A 16,380-nucleotide genomic window follows, 5' to 3' on the forward strand; every position below is an offset into this window, starting at 1 on the left:
TCAGATGATGTATGTTTTGAACATCTGTGCCAAAAGATCTGCCTCATGATGCAGTTTAGTCTTTTTTGTTTTTCTTAACCCCCGTACTCTGTGTAAAAAGCACTTCAAATAGCACTGGCAGAGTCCTACGCTTGATTTGGCTCCTTTTCCACTGCACATCTCCGTCTTATACACAGTCGACATCAAACGCATCTCCTGTCCAAGCATCAAAGAAAGGATGGTTTGTTTCTGTCCCTCTTGCCCTTTCCCCTGTTCCTGGAGCTGGTGTTTATGCTGGGATTTTCATTAGCAAACACATGCTAGACGTGCTAATCCCTTATGGTCTGATTTTTGCCTCGTTCTGATGGGGCCCAGCTGTATCGCTGTGGCGTATTTGTGCGAGGAGCGAACTTTGAAAACAAAGTTTGTCAGGGAGATGAATCTTGAGACTGACAGGAAGCTGGCACTGATCTGGGTGTCTTAAGCTTGATGGTGGCCCACAGTTATTTGCTCAAAGTGACGATACTCCACCACAATTAAATGCATTAGGAAAAGTTTTAAATCAAACCCAGCATTGCGAACGGATAAATGAATTTCATCTGTCCCAGGTGGAGTGTGTTGTTTTTTTATAATAATATAATGTAATGTTTTATATGTATATGTGTATATATATATATATATATATATATATATATATATATATATATACACACATATACATATAAATGAAAAAAGTTATGTACATATTTGAGTACTTAATATAAAGTAGTATAATATATATAATTTAACAGTATTTAAAATGAATATATGTGTGTGTGTATATATGTTGAATAGTTAATATAATGTGATATGATATAATAACTATAATAGTTTTACAGTATTTAAAACTGAGAAAAACTAGTATATAAACACTAGTCTATAATCAGAGTTATAATCAATGGAACTGGATTTATTTATATAATTTTATTTTATATTTATATAAAATATTTGTAGATATTTTATTTTTAATATTTTTATATTTAGTTAATTTTTTAATATGCCATACAAAAAGGCATAATTATATATAACTAATAATATACCTATTTTATATATTTTTTTTATATTATACAGTTTTATATTACATATTTTTATTATGTTTCATTAATTTAGTTATTATATTTCATTATATTAAGAGGGTTATTATAATTATAAAATAGGGCTGTTAATTGGTTAAAAACTGTAATCAAATCAGTTAATCAAATGCAATTAATTGCATTTTTCAATATTTGCTGAGAAAAATTAATCAATTGAAAAAAAAAATTACATTTAATGTGATAATTTTTTTTAATCACACTATTTTTACTTGACAAATTAAAGTTTTAAAATGGGATTCCTATAATAACATGAAGAACATGATCTGTTAGAATATAATAGAAATATTAACCAAGTCAGCGGAGGCATTTATTTCTTCTCTTCACCAGACGCAAGATGTTTGTATATGTCAGAGTTCCTGTTTCCTGGAGCTGTAAACGCCAGTCACACATTGTGCTTCTTGCAAACCATGTTGTTAACATTGTCTTTAAAACACACTTCACAGCGGAATGCCCCGTGGATCTGGCCCATCAGGCCACTTGGAGACTGAGCATAAACACACGTTCATGAAGTGAGATTCCTTCAGTCTTCTGTTGCACTCATTCATCTGTTTCTCTTCTCTTCAGGATTCTCAGTTTTATGCAGTAACAATTATTTATTTTAAATATATGATCAGCATTTAGTCCAAGACATTTCTTGTGCTAAGAAGTTCTCTGGAAGCAGGCTTTCACACATTGTAACCAGCTGTACAGACATTTTTCCCATGGAACAACTCACACTTTTCCCAAGTCTCTATGATCAGAAATATAGATCTGTATCCACTGAATTTTCTCAGTGTTTTTAGAAACAGTTCATCCTAAAATTCAGTTTCAGTCACTATTTATTAAACCAAAAACACTAGCAAAAATGAATTTCAAAAAAAAAAAAAAATCTAAAGTAATAAATTGAAAAAGCAGTTTCTGTATGTTCTGCAAGTATAAAAGTCTTTAAAATGGCCTGGATATGTATATAGGTCAGGCATAACATGATCAAAGTGGCCCAGCATAGTGTCCAAAATCCTTGCACACACACACACACACACACACACAATCCTTTGGGTGTTGCTGAGTGGAGTTTGACGTGCAGAGGTGTTCTCAGAAACCCCAAACGGGGCCAGAGCTCGCCTCTAAATAACTCTATCACTCGCCATCCGAGCGCTTGAGAAAGCATAGATTGTGAACCATTCATGAGGATGAAGATCAAAATCAAAAACCACTGCTGTTATCGAGTAAAAGTGAGCGCAAACTACCAGCCAAGTCTGAGAATCCAGTTTGTACTTTTCCCACAAAATGTTTTCCAAGGTCAGAACCGCAGTGCAGTACATGCTGTAATTTGCATCACATATTTAATACTCCCTTCCCTCCGTCTCTCGTCTCATGCAGGTGCAGTACTCAGATCGGCAAACTGACAAAGAGTTTATGACCTACCTGACCCTCTCACCTGTGCAGATGACCTTCCACGGCATTGGGAGCTCCATTCCAGCTAGCCATGACCAGGTTATCCGTCTATCTATCTATCTGTCCGTCAATCGTTCCGTCAATCGTTCTTTTGTTCTATCTATCTATCTATCTATCTATCTATCTATCTATCTATCTATCTATCTATCTATCTATCTATCTATCTATCTATCTATCTATCTATCTATCTATCTATCTATCTATCTATCTGTCTATCTATCTGTCTGTCTGTCTGTCTGTCTGTCTGTCTGTCTGTCTGTCTGTCTGTCTGTCTGTCTGTCTGTCCGTCAATCGTTCTTTTGTTCTATCTATCTGTCTATCGTTCTATCTATCGTTCTTTTGTTCTATCTGTCTGTCTGTCTGTCCGTCCATCCTTCCGTCAATCGTTCTTTTGTTCCATCCATCCATCCATCCATCCATCCATCCATCCATCCATCCATCCATCCATCCATCCATCGTTCTTTTGTTCTATCTATCTATCTATCTATCTATCTATCTATCTATCTATCTATCTATCTATCTATCTATCTATCTATCTATCTATCTATCTATCTATCTATCTATCTATCTATCTATCTATCTATCTATCTATCTATCTATCGTTCTTTTGTTCTATCTATCTATCGTTCTATCTATCGTTCTTTTGTTCTATCTCCTCCTGAGACCCCCCCCAAAAAAGCTTTGTGAATTTAGTATTTTTTCATGTCATTACATTGTTTAGAGCATTAGAAAAAAATGGAAAATTAACATTTTTGAAAAATATAATTTTATTCATGTTTTATTCTATGTCCTCTGTAAAGGACACTAGGACTAAGCTTTTCTAAAAATAAAATGGCATGAATACATCAAAAAGGCTAAAACAATGGGTTTTTTTTTTAAATCACCAATACATTTTTAGGTTTCAGGATTTTTTTCTTCTAAACTTTAAGGATGATTCTCAACTATGTTATAAAATATATAACAAAATGATTTGATATACCATTTTGTTTTATGCAATATGCCTGTACAAATTTCCATAAACTGGTTTTCCCTTTATACACAGTGTATCTATACTGTATCTAATTTACATATTAATGGATTGCTGTTGGGACAGCATGTTGAAAAAATAATTGTCATAATGGGAGTAATAATTGACCAGATTTGCGTAATAATATCTAATATTTCATAACAAAATAGATATATAATTTATTTTCCTATTCAATTGTAATGTCTCCCAAAATGCATAATAAACATGCTTTTAGTCCTGGTGTCCTCTACAGTGGACATGTATGAAATGATGTCCTGTTTCATAACAGGAAGTCATATTTGAATTTGAAAACCCATAACATTTTCCTGAGATGTTGCTTTATGACAAACAATTTGAAAATTATTCAGATTTAAATGAAAATTACTAAATATAATCATATTTCCATAAGGGTGTAAAATGTTTCACTAAATTAAATTTAGCCATCTTTAAAGACCCAGGAGAGAGTGTGGTCATGGTGAAACTTCCAATCATTTAGTATCTCTGTAAAGCCCTGAATGTGCTCTGTACAGGACATCCAGACTTACAACTGTGACATGTGAGGTCTCAGAGAAATTCACTGAAATAGAATGTCCACTACAGAGGAAAAAACTCCATAGCTGGGTCTCAGAGAATCTATCTATCGTTCTTTTGTTCCATCTGTCTGTCTGTCTGTCTGTCTGTCTGTCTGTCTGTCTGTCTGTCTGTCTGTCTGTCTGTCTGTCTATCTATCTATCTATCTATCTATCTATCTATCTATCTATCTATCTATCTATCTATCTATCTATCAGTGCTAATTTCAACAAACAAAAAATATTTGTCAACAAACCTTTTTTCTGTGACTAAGACGAGACGTTGACGAGCTAAAACTAATATCTGATGATAAAAACTATGACGAAATTTATGCCGTGTCTTCGTTAACAAGACGAGGCGGGACTAAAATGTTATTTGAGGACTACCAGACATTCAAAATATATCCTATAGGCTAAGTTAAGTGTCTTGTCTTTCAAAATGTGCTTCTCTGTCATTGGATAAGGTGCGTTTGCATATCTAGTCTCAGTATGGCAGCCGCAGTGGACGGATAGGCTACCAAGACGCGAACTAGCGATCTGAAACGATGGCCTCAGCACCTGAAGGGTTAGGGATTGGGTGACCAGACGTCCCGTTTTTCCTGGGAGTCACAATTTGTTGTCGATTAACTTAAAGTTAGTGAAGGTGCAATAGGCGGAATCGCGCTGACAGAAGTGCTCTCTCTCGCGCGTGCTCCACTTCTTCAGTCTCATACAGCGCGCGATCAGTTCTCAGTGCTCAAATACACACACAGCAGTCCAAATGTCTCTCATGTAGAGTCGGAGTATCTCATGTAAATACAGTCAGTTATGGCTTAAGTGAACGTAAACAGGTGGGTGAAAACTCAATGTGTGTCAGTATTACATCCATCCGTCTTAAATGGACAGCATTCCTAATTAAATACCTATGTGTCATTAATGTTAACCAACAAAAGATGTTAAATAAATGCACACTTGTTAAGTAAACCTACTGTATCTGAAAAATGAGTTTAATTTGTATCTCAAAATGAAAATGAAAATTTACCAAAAATGAACATTTATTCAATTTTTTCCAAATTCAATCCTTGATTCAAATTTCTCATAAGCTTAATTGATTTGGTCTAAAGAGAGAAGAATTGATGACTATTTTTGTTAGAATACTACATATAAAATAGCTACCAAAATAAATGTTGGTAACTGCAGTTTGACTAAAAATAATGGCTAAAAGTTGACAAAAATGCAATGACTTTTCGTCGACTAAAACTATGAAAGACTCAAATGACTAAAACTAGACTAAAACTATGAAAGACTCAAATGACTAAAATGTGACTAAGACTATTAAGCATTTTTGTCTCAAGATAAAGACTAAGACTAAATAAAAAATGCCTGCCAAAATTAACACTGCTATCTATCTATTTATTTATCCATCTATCTGTCTGTCTGTCCGTCCATCCGTCTGTCGTTCTTTTGTTCTATCTATCATTCTATCTATCATTCTTTTGTTCTATCTATCTGTCTATCCATCTATTCATGTCTGTTCCTCCATTTATCTACCCGTCTATTTATCGTTCTATCTATTGTTTTATCTATCTTTACACTTAAAGTCTTGCCCCTGTAGTCAGAAATGTTATCCTTTAAAACTCATCTTTGATCATCAAAATTACATATTTAAATGTTTTTTCTTGTGAAAATAAATTTCTCCTGCCTCTTTGCGATCTCTATGGAGAGAGGGATATGCTCAGAACCTATCCCTTGATGTTATTGGTTATTGCATTTTGTGACGTAGCAAACCGAGGGCTGTTTCAAACCGCGTTTCTGGAGCAGCCTTTGGGAAACTACAGTTTTAAGGAGAGAATACTCAGCAATGGTGTTGATTTAATGGATTGGCGCACATGGTTTGTCTAAGAGCAAATTAAAAACACTACATAGACAAATAAACAACATAAGGGCTTTTCACACTTGAAATTGTTAACTCTGGGTCATCCTAAACCCTTAGATAACTGGAATCCCGGGTTATCTGTAATCACGTTTCACACTGCTCGTGTTAATCCTGGGTTTTCATTAACAGTCGTTCCACACTGTATATTCCTAAACCCCGGGTTAACTTTCTTATTTGCATATTTGCGGTGTCACCGTCACTGATTGAACAAACAGCAGGCAACCTTTTTACGTGGCTTTTTCCACGTCTTTTCAGTTATTAAAAAAAAAAGTTGCCGCGTTCACACAACAAATTTAGCACCGCTAACACCGCTTTCAAATTGCAGGTGTGAATCGTTTCTTTACCCGGGGTTAAAAGCGGTGTTTAGAACGACGATAACTGGGGGTTAAGCACAGTGTGAAAAGCCCTATAAAAAACTTGATTTTCAGTACAGGGGGACTTTAATGTATGCTGTTTTTAATTTAACAAAATGTAAAATGAAGTGACGTATTTCAAAGACATAAAAAAACTTAGACAAAATGTTTCAAATTATGAAAAAGTATTCATTTTAAATTACTGTTGGCTGATGTCACTTTGTTTGATATTTTGCATCTAAAACAGTGACATTTAGACATTGTCAGTGTGACTTAAGTGCCCGAAGGTTTTGGGTTTCTTCGCATTTGTTATGTTAAATGAGTTCCAGATACAGATGATTTTAAAGAAATGATTTGTTCAGCAGGCTGGTATTTCATCACCTTTTTCCCACGACTTTTCAAGCCAGTTACCGCATTCCATGCCGATTCGTTGATTGCTTTGGAATACAAAACTGATATTGGGAAAAAGTCAAACCGACTGACACATTTGTGCTGACAGATCTAAAAGCATCATGCAGTGTGTTGTCAATAAGATGTGTTCATTATGAAGATTCATTGGGGAGAACATGTTGTGCACAGATATTTTATTGCATTGTTTGTTTGCAGAGTTTCCTTGGATATATCTGACTATCCGCAGCCAGTTACTTACTAGCACAGTTTCAGCATTCAGGCAATCGGAACACGCACAGCCATTATCCCCATTGTTAATGATAAGTGTGGTTTAGTGACAGACTAGACCACATTTGATTAGGTTTTCTTTTTTAATTTCTCTTGCAGTAATTATGAAACAAAAAGAGCCCTAGGATCTGGGCTGGCTAGTATTCATGAGGTGGTTTATTGTGTAGTGTCATCCATGCAGAAAAGCGGTTGCTTACATTATCTAATCTAAACATAGGACGCTCTTTTGTTCTGCCCTTCAAAGCTCCACTCTCTAATAAAGCTCGTTCTATAACCAGTAATAGCGGTTTCTGTTGTGGGGACACAGCCGTCAGAGCAAAATGAAGGCAATATAGGCCATGGACTTGTTGTTGCCAAAAGCACTGGTGCATGACCGACTGTTAGGGAGCCTTTCTTTTCCAGATTCCTTAGTACAGTGGCATCCAGCCACAAAAGGAGTCACAACAATGAACCCAGGGTGGTTCTGGATTGTGACACGTTTTGGCCCAAGTTGCTCCTCTGCCCCACAGTTTGCAGTCAATGCTTCTAACTATAATCCTCTTCAGCAAGAATGAGAGCAGGGCTCTTTCTCTATCACTGTGTAGTTTGTGGTAGCCGGGGACTGGTTGTCACACTTTTTACTCCCTTGGATATTTCTCGGGGTGGGCTTATTTTTGAAAGATTTCTGTGTAGGAAACACATGGTGACCTTTTGTGACAACATGCCCCAGTATCAGAATATGTTGTCATTTTCGATGCAGTGTTTTGTAATGTGCAAAAATAAGAAACCGTTCTGGCCTACAAAGGCAAAACACAAAACATCTTCACATTTTGTCCGAAAGGACTTGTGACCAAAATCATCTCTGGCGCAATGGTCTTTCCTATAACTGATGAGTTTGTCTTAACTTCTCAGATTTAGAAAATCTGTATGTGACCCTGGAGCACAAAACCAGTCTTAAGTCGCTGGGATATATTTGTAGCAATAGCCAAAAATACATTGTATGGGTCAAAATGATAGATTTTTCTTTTATGCCAAAAATCATTAGGACATTAAGTAAAGATCATGTTCCATGAAGATATTTTGTAAATTTCCTACCGTAAATATATTAAAACTTAAGTTTTGATTAGTCTTAATTTTATTATATACATTGCTAAGAACTTTATTTGGAGTCGCTAAAGGCAATTTTCTCAATATTTTGATTTTTTTCAGATTCCAGATTTTCAAATAGTTGAGTCTCGGCCAAATATTGTCCGATCCTAACAAACCATGCATCAATAGAAAGTTTATTTATTCAGCTTTCATAGTATATATACATCTTATGACTGGTTTTGTCCGGGGTCTCATATAAAATCAATCAAAATTAAGTTAAAAATCTTTTTTTATTTCTGTTGTTGGCATATGTTGCCATTTTGCATTCATAAGGCAGCACTATTTTTGCCTACAAATAAATATAAGGAATACATTTTATAAATGTATATAACTAAAATATTTATGTTTTATAATAAATTAAATGATTATTTATGAATTTTTATTTTGAGGACTAATCACGAAGAGTAAACTAGATATTGGAATCCAACATGCTAAACCACTGCTAGAGAAAACACATTTATGTACAATAATTGGATGGTAATCGTTACTATGTAAAATGTTTCAAGCAAAGCACAGTGCTGTCAAGATTAACAACTAGGTGGTAGGTGGACATGCGTGATCTAGGTTGAGGAATCAACCCACATGTATACGGATGGGCTTTGCGATGAATGTGGGCTGGGATGTTCAGATGGACTGTCTTATCTCTCTAACTGTGTAGCCAGTGGGAATGTGATGGGGTCTGTTGATAACTCTTTCCTGGAGATTACCAGTATACTGTCATTCAAGCTGAATGAAGACTATCAGTCCACAAGAGAAGAGTCCTATCAGTGTGTAACATGTTCTTAATCCATCAAAATTGATCTGTCTTCTTGATTTACATTCCTAAACCAGCCACAGTACACTTTGTATCGTATATCTCACAGGATTTTGATTGGACGTGAGCCGTGTGATGTTTCCCCATAGGAGTACCAGGTCACTTTTTGGCACGTACTCATTGGTAGAATTGACAGAGTCCTGCAGAGAGCTGTGTAGAGTTGCTCCTGCACTTTCCTGGCTCCTGCAGCGCCTGTCAGTTCACAGGGCCCAGGGCCCTGCTCTTTCTCATTGCCGATGAAGGCCTCAAGCCCCCATAGCCTGACGCCCCTCCTGCCCTGATCCTTGGCCCTCCATGTGCATTCCTGGAGGGCCTGGGCGTCTTAGATATACAGCTGAGCGCCCCCACCGACCCCGTGCCAGCTACGCAATGCCATCTGCCCAACATATGTTTGCATTCACTCATCTTGCCTTGAGCAACAACGAACTAACTGGAGGCCAAAATATATACTTAGCTGCACATCTTTTTGGGTTAATGTCTTTTTTGAGTGCAATTGATTCTGTTAATCGATTTTTGTGTCATTGTTAGTGCGGTTGTGAAAATAGTACTTCAAAAGTAGCTTGAACTGGTCCAGCAGGTTGATCCCAGTGTTTGATTCCAGGAACGGCGTGTCCATTTTTGGCTTGTTAGGGCCTTTAAATTGTCCATGTTCTACAGAGCTGAAGTAACATAAGTGTCAGCCCACAGCGGCAACAAACATGTCAAAGCGGGGAGCTCACAGAGCCCTGCACGAGGTGTTGCTTATACAACATGGAGGCCCTGAAATCGAATGTGACAGGGCGAATTTGGCTGCTGCTGCATGTGCACGCTGTGCTCAGCTGGCTGCTCTTTTCCCAAGAGCCTTTGCATCCAGCCTGCAAGCTGAGGCCTGGGAATAGTGCAACCTCATACATCAGGGGAGATCTGAAGTTGGCAGTTTCTGAAGTTCTCAAATGAAAACTAAGAGCTGACCGGCAGAGGCCAGAAGTTCTCGAAACTCAACTACGGGTTGGCTGCTTTCTGTTTTTAGTCCTATAGAAAAAATATAATAGCCGTTTGGCAGACTGTTTCAAGAGTTGGCCTTGTCAGAAGGGATATTTCACCCAAAATGAAATTTCTGCCCTTAATTTGCTCAAATCAGAAGATGTTTTTAAGCAGTATTGCAGCTGTTTTTGTTGATACAATGAGATTCGGTGAGGTTTAAAACAATGTTGAACCCCATTCACTTTCATTGTATGGACAAATAACAAAATTTTTCAGAAAATACATTTACATTTATTTAGCTTCCTTACTATGGGAGTCAATGGGAACCATCATCTGTTTGGTTCTTCAAAATATCTTCTTTTATGTTCAACTTGTACAGGTTATACACATAAGAAGTATACACATAAGAGTAAATGATGACACATTTTTCATTTTTGGGTGAAATATTCCTTTAAGGAGGCAATAACATGTGAAGTTCTACCAAAGTTTCAAACACCATCCATAATAGTACAAGCTACAACAGAAAGTACATTCTTTTGTGTCCCATGGAATAAAGCTTCCTTTTTGGGTTGAACTGTTTCTCTAAAGTTTCAGTCAGATTGTTTGAGTTCAGTCTGCGGGAAGCATAAGAAGCATCAAAAGTTCTGAAAGTATTTTACATAATTGTAAAGACCATTTCTCCTGGTGTCCCACAACATCTTCGCTTTGACTTCCTAACAGAACTGAGACATTGTTCTCGAGCAATTAATTGTAGCCCTTGGATCTTGTATGTTTCATTATGTGCTTGTTTGTTTGCAACAGGAAGCCCGTTCATGGTGAGAATGCGTTCCACTTGTTGGGAAATGGCTCTTTCATTATGACAAGCGAGGAGAAAGTGATTGTGTGACAATTCGGACACCTGTTGAGAGGATGGGCAGCTATTGACAGGCCTGATTCATGGCCGAGAGGCTGCTGTGTCCATCTTCAGAAGATCTCCCGCCGGGTGCTGGGCCGTTTGAAGTCTCCTCCGGCCCAGGGCTGGAGACGTTAGTACAGCAGGCCGCCTCTGTCAGGGGTCTCGGCATGTTACTCAACTCGGCAGCTGTTCTCGTCTTCTCTCTTTGACACGGACTAAGCCTTGCATAATGTCTATGTCGCCTACGACGGCACCTGTAGGGAAATCTGTTTACGTAAAAGCACAACCAAAAGGGTCTTACCTAATCTACATTGTTTGGAGGATTATTTTTCGAAGAGGATTATTTTTCCAAGGCTGATTGTGTTTTTAAAGTCCACTAAGCAAAGACCTGTTAATTGAATTGCATGATGAGGGAAAAGTTCACATTAGGTTAAAAAATGCTTCAAAAAATTATGCAAAGTATTATGATGTTTATAGCTGATCTCATGTTAAAAATGGGCTCAAACAATATTAAAAAGGCTTAGGGCAAATTAAGATACATTCAATGCTAAATGATAACAGACATGGATTGGGTTATCGAACACATTCTAATATGGAAGTGATTTTTGACTCAGGAGGTGCGTTTCACTACTGCAAAATAATCATATTTATTCATATAAATTGAATTTAAAATGACTTCAGCACTAATACACTAAAGCTAGGTCTTCTAAAAATATACATTACTGTTTAAAAGTTGGGTTGGTAAGTTTTTTTGTGACGACTTTTGAAATAAGTCACTTATATTCACCAAGGCTGCATTTATTTGATCAAAATACAGTAAAACAATAATATTGTGAAATATTATTGCAATTTAAAATAACTTTAAATAGTAAAATGTCATTTATTCCTGTAATGTCAAAGCTGAATTTACAGCAGCATTACTCCAATCTTCAGTGTAACATGATTGTTCAGAATCGTTCATGTTATTTGGTGCTCAAGAAAAATGTCTTCTTATTATCAATGTTGACAACAGTTGTGCTGCGTAATATTTTTGTGGAAACCATGATGAATTATGTTTTCGGGATTCTTTGATGAATAGAAAGTTCAAAAGAATGGCATTTATTTGAAATATAGATGTTTTGTAACATTTTAAATATCTTTACGGTCACTTTTGATCAATTTAATTAATCCTTGCTGAATTAAAAAAAAAAATTTTTTTTTTTTTTTTACTGACTTCAGATTTTTGAATTGTAGTGTAAATACCAAAAAAACCGCAAAGTATGGTAATGGTAAAAATAACAAGAAATTGAATACTTGTAGAATAATAAGAGCTTTTTTATGCTTATTCCATGAGTGTTGCTATGTGCAAATGCCTATAGATTGGAATAAAGTGGGCATCTACATATATACACACAAAATCTGCAAGGCTTAAAAAAACAGACCGGAAGTTCTTGGAGTTGGTATTGTGTTGGAGTCTTTGTCATGTGGTTTCCCCCAGAACGTTTCCTGCCGTTTCTTGCCTAATAGAAGCAGCTGGATTTTCACTGACCTTACACTGGTCACACTGAAAGACTCGTGTGTGTGGAATCACATGAGCTTGTTATTTTGGGATGGGTGCGTTTTTTAAATAAATGACAATAGCATTCAATTAAATAGGACTTAAATAGTTTCTCCACTTTTATTCTAGTTAATCCCTCCTTTTAGTGAAGACTCGGTCTCCCTTTGACTCGTTTAAAATGTTTAGTGTCATTTAACATCTCTTCTGCTTCTGGACATTCATCATCAGCCGCTCGGGTCGAATGTCAGCTCTTATCATCGCTCGCGATGTGTCAGGTAGAAAACAAATAATGATAACGCAAGGTCGCGGTTTAGTGATACCAGCCCCTTACCTCCCTCCGTCCCCCAAAGCTCACCATTTTAGAGGCAACTTTTCCCCATGTTTGGAGCCCCTGCTTTCAGCAGGAGGTAGCGGGTTGATCAGCACCCATTTGTCAAGCGGTCCCACACTGCGCCAAGACCCCATTAGCCTGTCTTTGAACGTCGCTGTCTCAAACCGTCCCATTGAGACCCCCCTGACGGCCCGTCGCACCAGCAGCCGCTGGCTTTGGTGAGAAAACAAAGCCCTTCCATTGCACCATCACTCACCCTCGCATGTCTGTCATCTGTTTTTCTTAGGAAATGACTTTCAAAGTTGGCCGCATTAGAATGCGGGGGACCTCAAACGAAGCGTCAAGAGATTATAGGGCGAAGGGGAGGGAAACGTCTTTTCTTCTTCCCTCATTGACCCCCCTCCAATGCCCATCCCTCAACAAGCTTTGAATCGGCCTGCCAGAGGATACGATTTTCGGGCCACTAATCTAAACATGAACTTGCACATTAAGGGCAACTTGTTGATACCTAAAGAGGCCTCTCCAAACACAAAGGGTTTGATAATAGAACATTAGCACCTTGACAGACTCTTAAGTGCCAGACTTATTGGAGTTAACTACCCACGGTGCCACATTTGTGCTTCCCACTCAATTTTTCAAAGCCGCAAGATTTTAATCTCAGTTTCACTTTGAGTTTAGTTTCACACACGTTTGCTCTGGTGTTGAGTTGTGCAATGAGCATAATTCAGTTGGTTTGGCTGTGATTCACCAAGAAGAAATGAGCAGATTTGTGTCAGGTTTTTCAGGCATTACCATTTAAATAATGCTCAATTTAAACATATATGCAACCTTGAATCCAAGCGAGCTCACGCACTAAATGCCAAAAGGCTCCTTTTTTAGATTTTTGTTGATTCATCTAATTTTTTTTTCTTGAGTTCCAAAATAAGTTTGTCATGCCCGTAGTCCAAAGTTGCGAGGAATGTTTGTTGGATTTTGTCAGCTCACGTCAAAACTGGTTTTCATTTTCAGTTTGTTAATCTTTGTTAAAAAGCTTTTGTTTATTTTTCGAGGAGCGAAACAAAACAAAGGCTTGGTAGCAGATTGAGAACATATGTTTGCCTTATCTACAAGTTCATTGCATATATGGGTGTTGGTGGTAAAATGATTATTTCAGACCACAGCACCTCCATCGAGCTCTTCTGACACGAAGCTGCTGTTTTTTCACATCCTTGCCCTCATGTGCTACGTTCATTAGCACCTTGGTGCCAACGGAGCACAGTGTTTTGCCAATGGCCATTGATAAGTGTTATTTGGGGAGGTGTGTGAATTTACTGTTTGCCCAAACTGAAGAGTGAGCAGTTAATCCAAGTTCTGTGTGGTTCCTTTGAAATGGATAGTCGAGTGAATCTCACAAAACCTGTCATGCCCAGGTGATATTTTACTCCAGAATTAAATGAAAGAAATGAAAGAGATTATATTTCGACAAAGAAAATGAAGCCAATTTAAACCATTCTTAAATATATTTATATATTTTTATTATTACATATACAATTTTTTTTGTATTCATTTTCTTCATAAAAAATTCTAAAATAAAAAAAATCTAATTTGCTGCTCAAGATATTTTATTATTATTATTAATGTTTTGTTTTTGTCTTTACTGTCACTTTTGAACAATTTAAAGCACCCATGCTGAATAAAATATTAATTTCCATATTATATATATATATATATATATATATATATATATGTATATATATATATATATATATATATATATATATATATATGTTTTTAATATTTGTTGTTCAGCCGTTAACAAATTATGAGTTTAAAAAAAAAAGTTTTAGAGTAAAAATACTTTGCTAAAGTATTTCATGATTCTTTTGTGAATAAAGCTATTGTGAATCATTCCTTTTGGTTAAAAAAATCTTAATAGCCCTATAAATAGCCCTTCTTTTCTAAATACAATATATAATCTCTTAATTATTTCTTTGAATTTTGAAAGGAGCTATGACCAGAATTGTATCGTGACATGCCTGCACAAGTTATTCTTTTGTAAGGATTTTTCCTATATGAATCCCTTTCTCATGGTTCCTTATATAACTGCAGAAGTCAGCACTCTTCTGTGTTCTGAAGGTGAGAGGAAGGAGAGTTTTATTAAACTACATTTACAAGCCATTGGGGATGACTGGGTTTCACATACAGCCAAGTCAAATAGTTTCTTGATTCCAGTTTTCTCACAGCAGCACCGAAAGACTCATTCAGGAGCAAACTAACACTGACATTTGGAGATTTCTTCCCTGAAACAAACCCTATCCTTTGTCTGCTTTCTTAGTTACGCTTTAGTGCAAAAACCAGGGATTGAGATCCTCTCTTAACTTGATATGTGACACGCGTCTTGCGGTTAAGAGCTGCTCTACATTAATCATTCGCCGAATGCTTCTCATGAGAGCAAACTTTCAGTGGGTAATTGTAAGCATATACAAGACAATGATACTCGTTGTTGTGTAATTAACCACAAGTAAGTAGTAGGAAACACTATCCCAAGATGTGTTGATTTATTCATTGAAAAATGATTTTTTGACAACCTGTAATTAAGGGATGTCCTTCCCCAAATTATAGACTATTACTTACGCTCAGTGTCTTCAGTGACAGCTTCAGTCACGGCTTGTTTAAAGTCTCTGCACGAGAGGATACATTTGCTTTTAGCGATATATTTTTCTGTTTAAATATACTTTAAAATATAATTTAGTCCTGTGGTGGTCAGCCTGAATTTCAGTTGGCCATTACTACAGTCTGTTTTGAATAAATGCTGTTCTTTTTAACGTTTTATCACTCAAAGAATCCTGAAAAAGTGTCAGAAGTTTCCAACATTAGTCAGTATATTAGAATAATTTATGAAGGTTCATGTGACACTGAAAGACTGGTTGATGAAAACTAAGGCTTGCCACCTCAGGAATAAAATATATTTTAAAGAGAAAATATGAATTTAAATTTTACAACTAAATTTGACTAAATATTAAAACAGAAAACCGTTATTTGAAATTGTAATAATAATTCACAATATTATAATTTGTATTTAAATGCAGCCTTGATAAGCAGAAGACACTTCTTTAAAAAAAAAAAGTTTTTGTTTTTGAAATAAATCTCTCACCGGGGCTTCATATACTTGATTAAAAATACAGTAAAAACGAAAATAAAATATTATTACAGTTTAAAACAACTGTTTTCTATTTAATATATTTAAACATGTAATTTATTCCTGTGATGGTAAAGCTGAATTTTCAGTATCGTTACTCCAGTGTCACATGATCGTTCAGAAATCATTTTAATATCCTGATTTGCTGCTTGAGAAACATTTATTATTATTATTAATATTGAAAACAGTTGTGCTGCTTGAGCGGCCACATGTTTTGGGGAGAGAACATCTACATTTGTCCTGTAGGACTGAGGATGAGGATTATGGATTTCTAAGCAGGCGTTCATTAGTCGCCCAATCAATTATAAGCAGCCTAATCAGACTTATCTTATGGAAATGAGAGCAGCAATTTGAGATTGTTTTTCTGTCTGTCTGGGACCCCCTCTCATCTTTCAGACATCATGAAACGCCTGTGAACAACGAGTGCACCAGGGGTTAACGTGGATTACGACCAAGGTGTCACACAC

At 36.4% G+C, this 16,380-nt stretch overlaps 1 protein-coding gene across 3 annotated transcripts in view; it reads left to right on the forward strand.

The window, feature by feature from the left end:
• Nucleotides 1–16,380, forward strand: part of LOC306863531 (double-stranded RNA-binding protein Staufen homolog 2) — a 140,838-nt gene that overhangs the window by 92,826 nt on the left and 31,632 nt on the right. For all 3 annotated transcript variants that reach the window (XM_079406919.1, XM_079406918.1, XM_079406920.1), the window contains exon 13: nt 2,472–2,585. In XM_079406919.1, the coding sequence (XP_079263045.1) occupies nt 2,472–2,585 (114 nt within the window). The remainder of the gene's footprint in view (nt 1–2,471; nt 2,586–16,380) is intronic.

Source organism: Barbus barbus, assembly GCF_936440315.1.
Source record: "Barbus barbus genome assembly, chromosome: 44".
Lineage (NCBI taxonomy): Eukaryota > Metazoa > Chordata > Actinopteri > Cypriniformes > Cyprinidae > Barbus > Barbus barbus.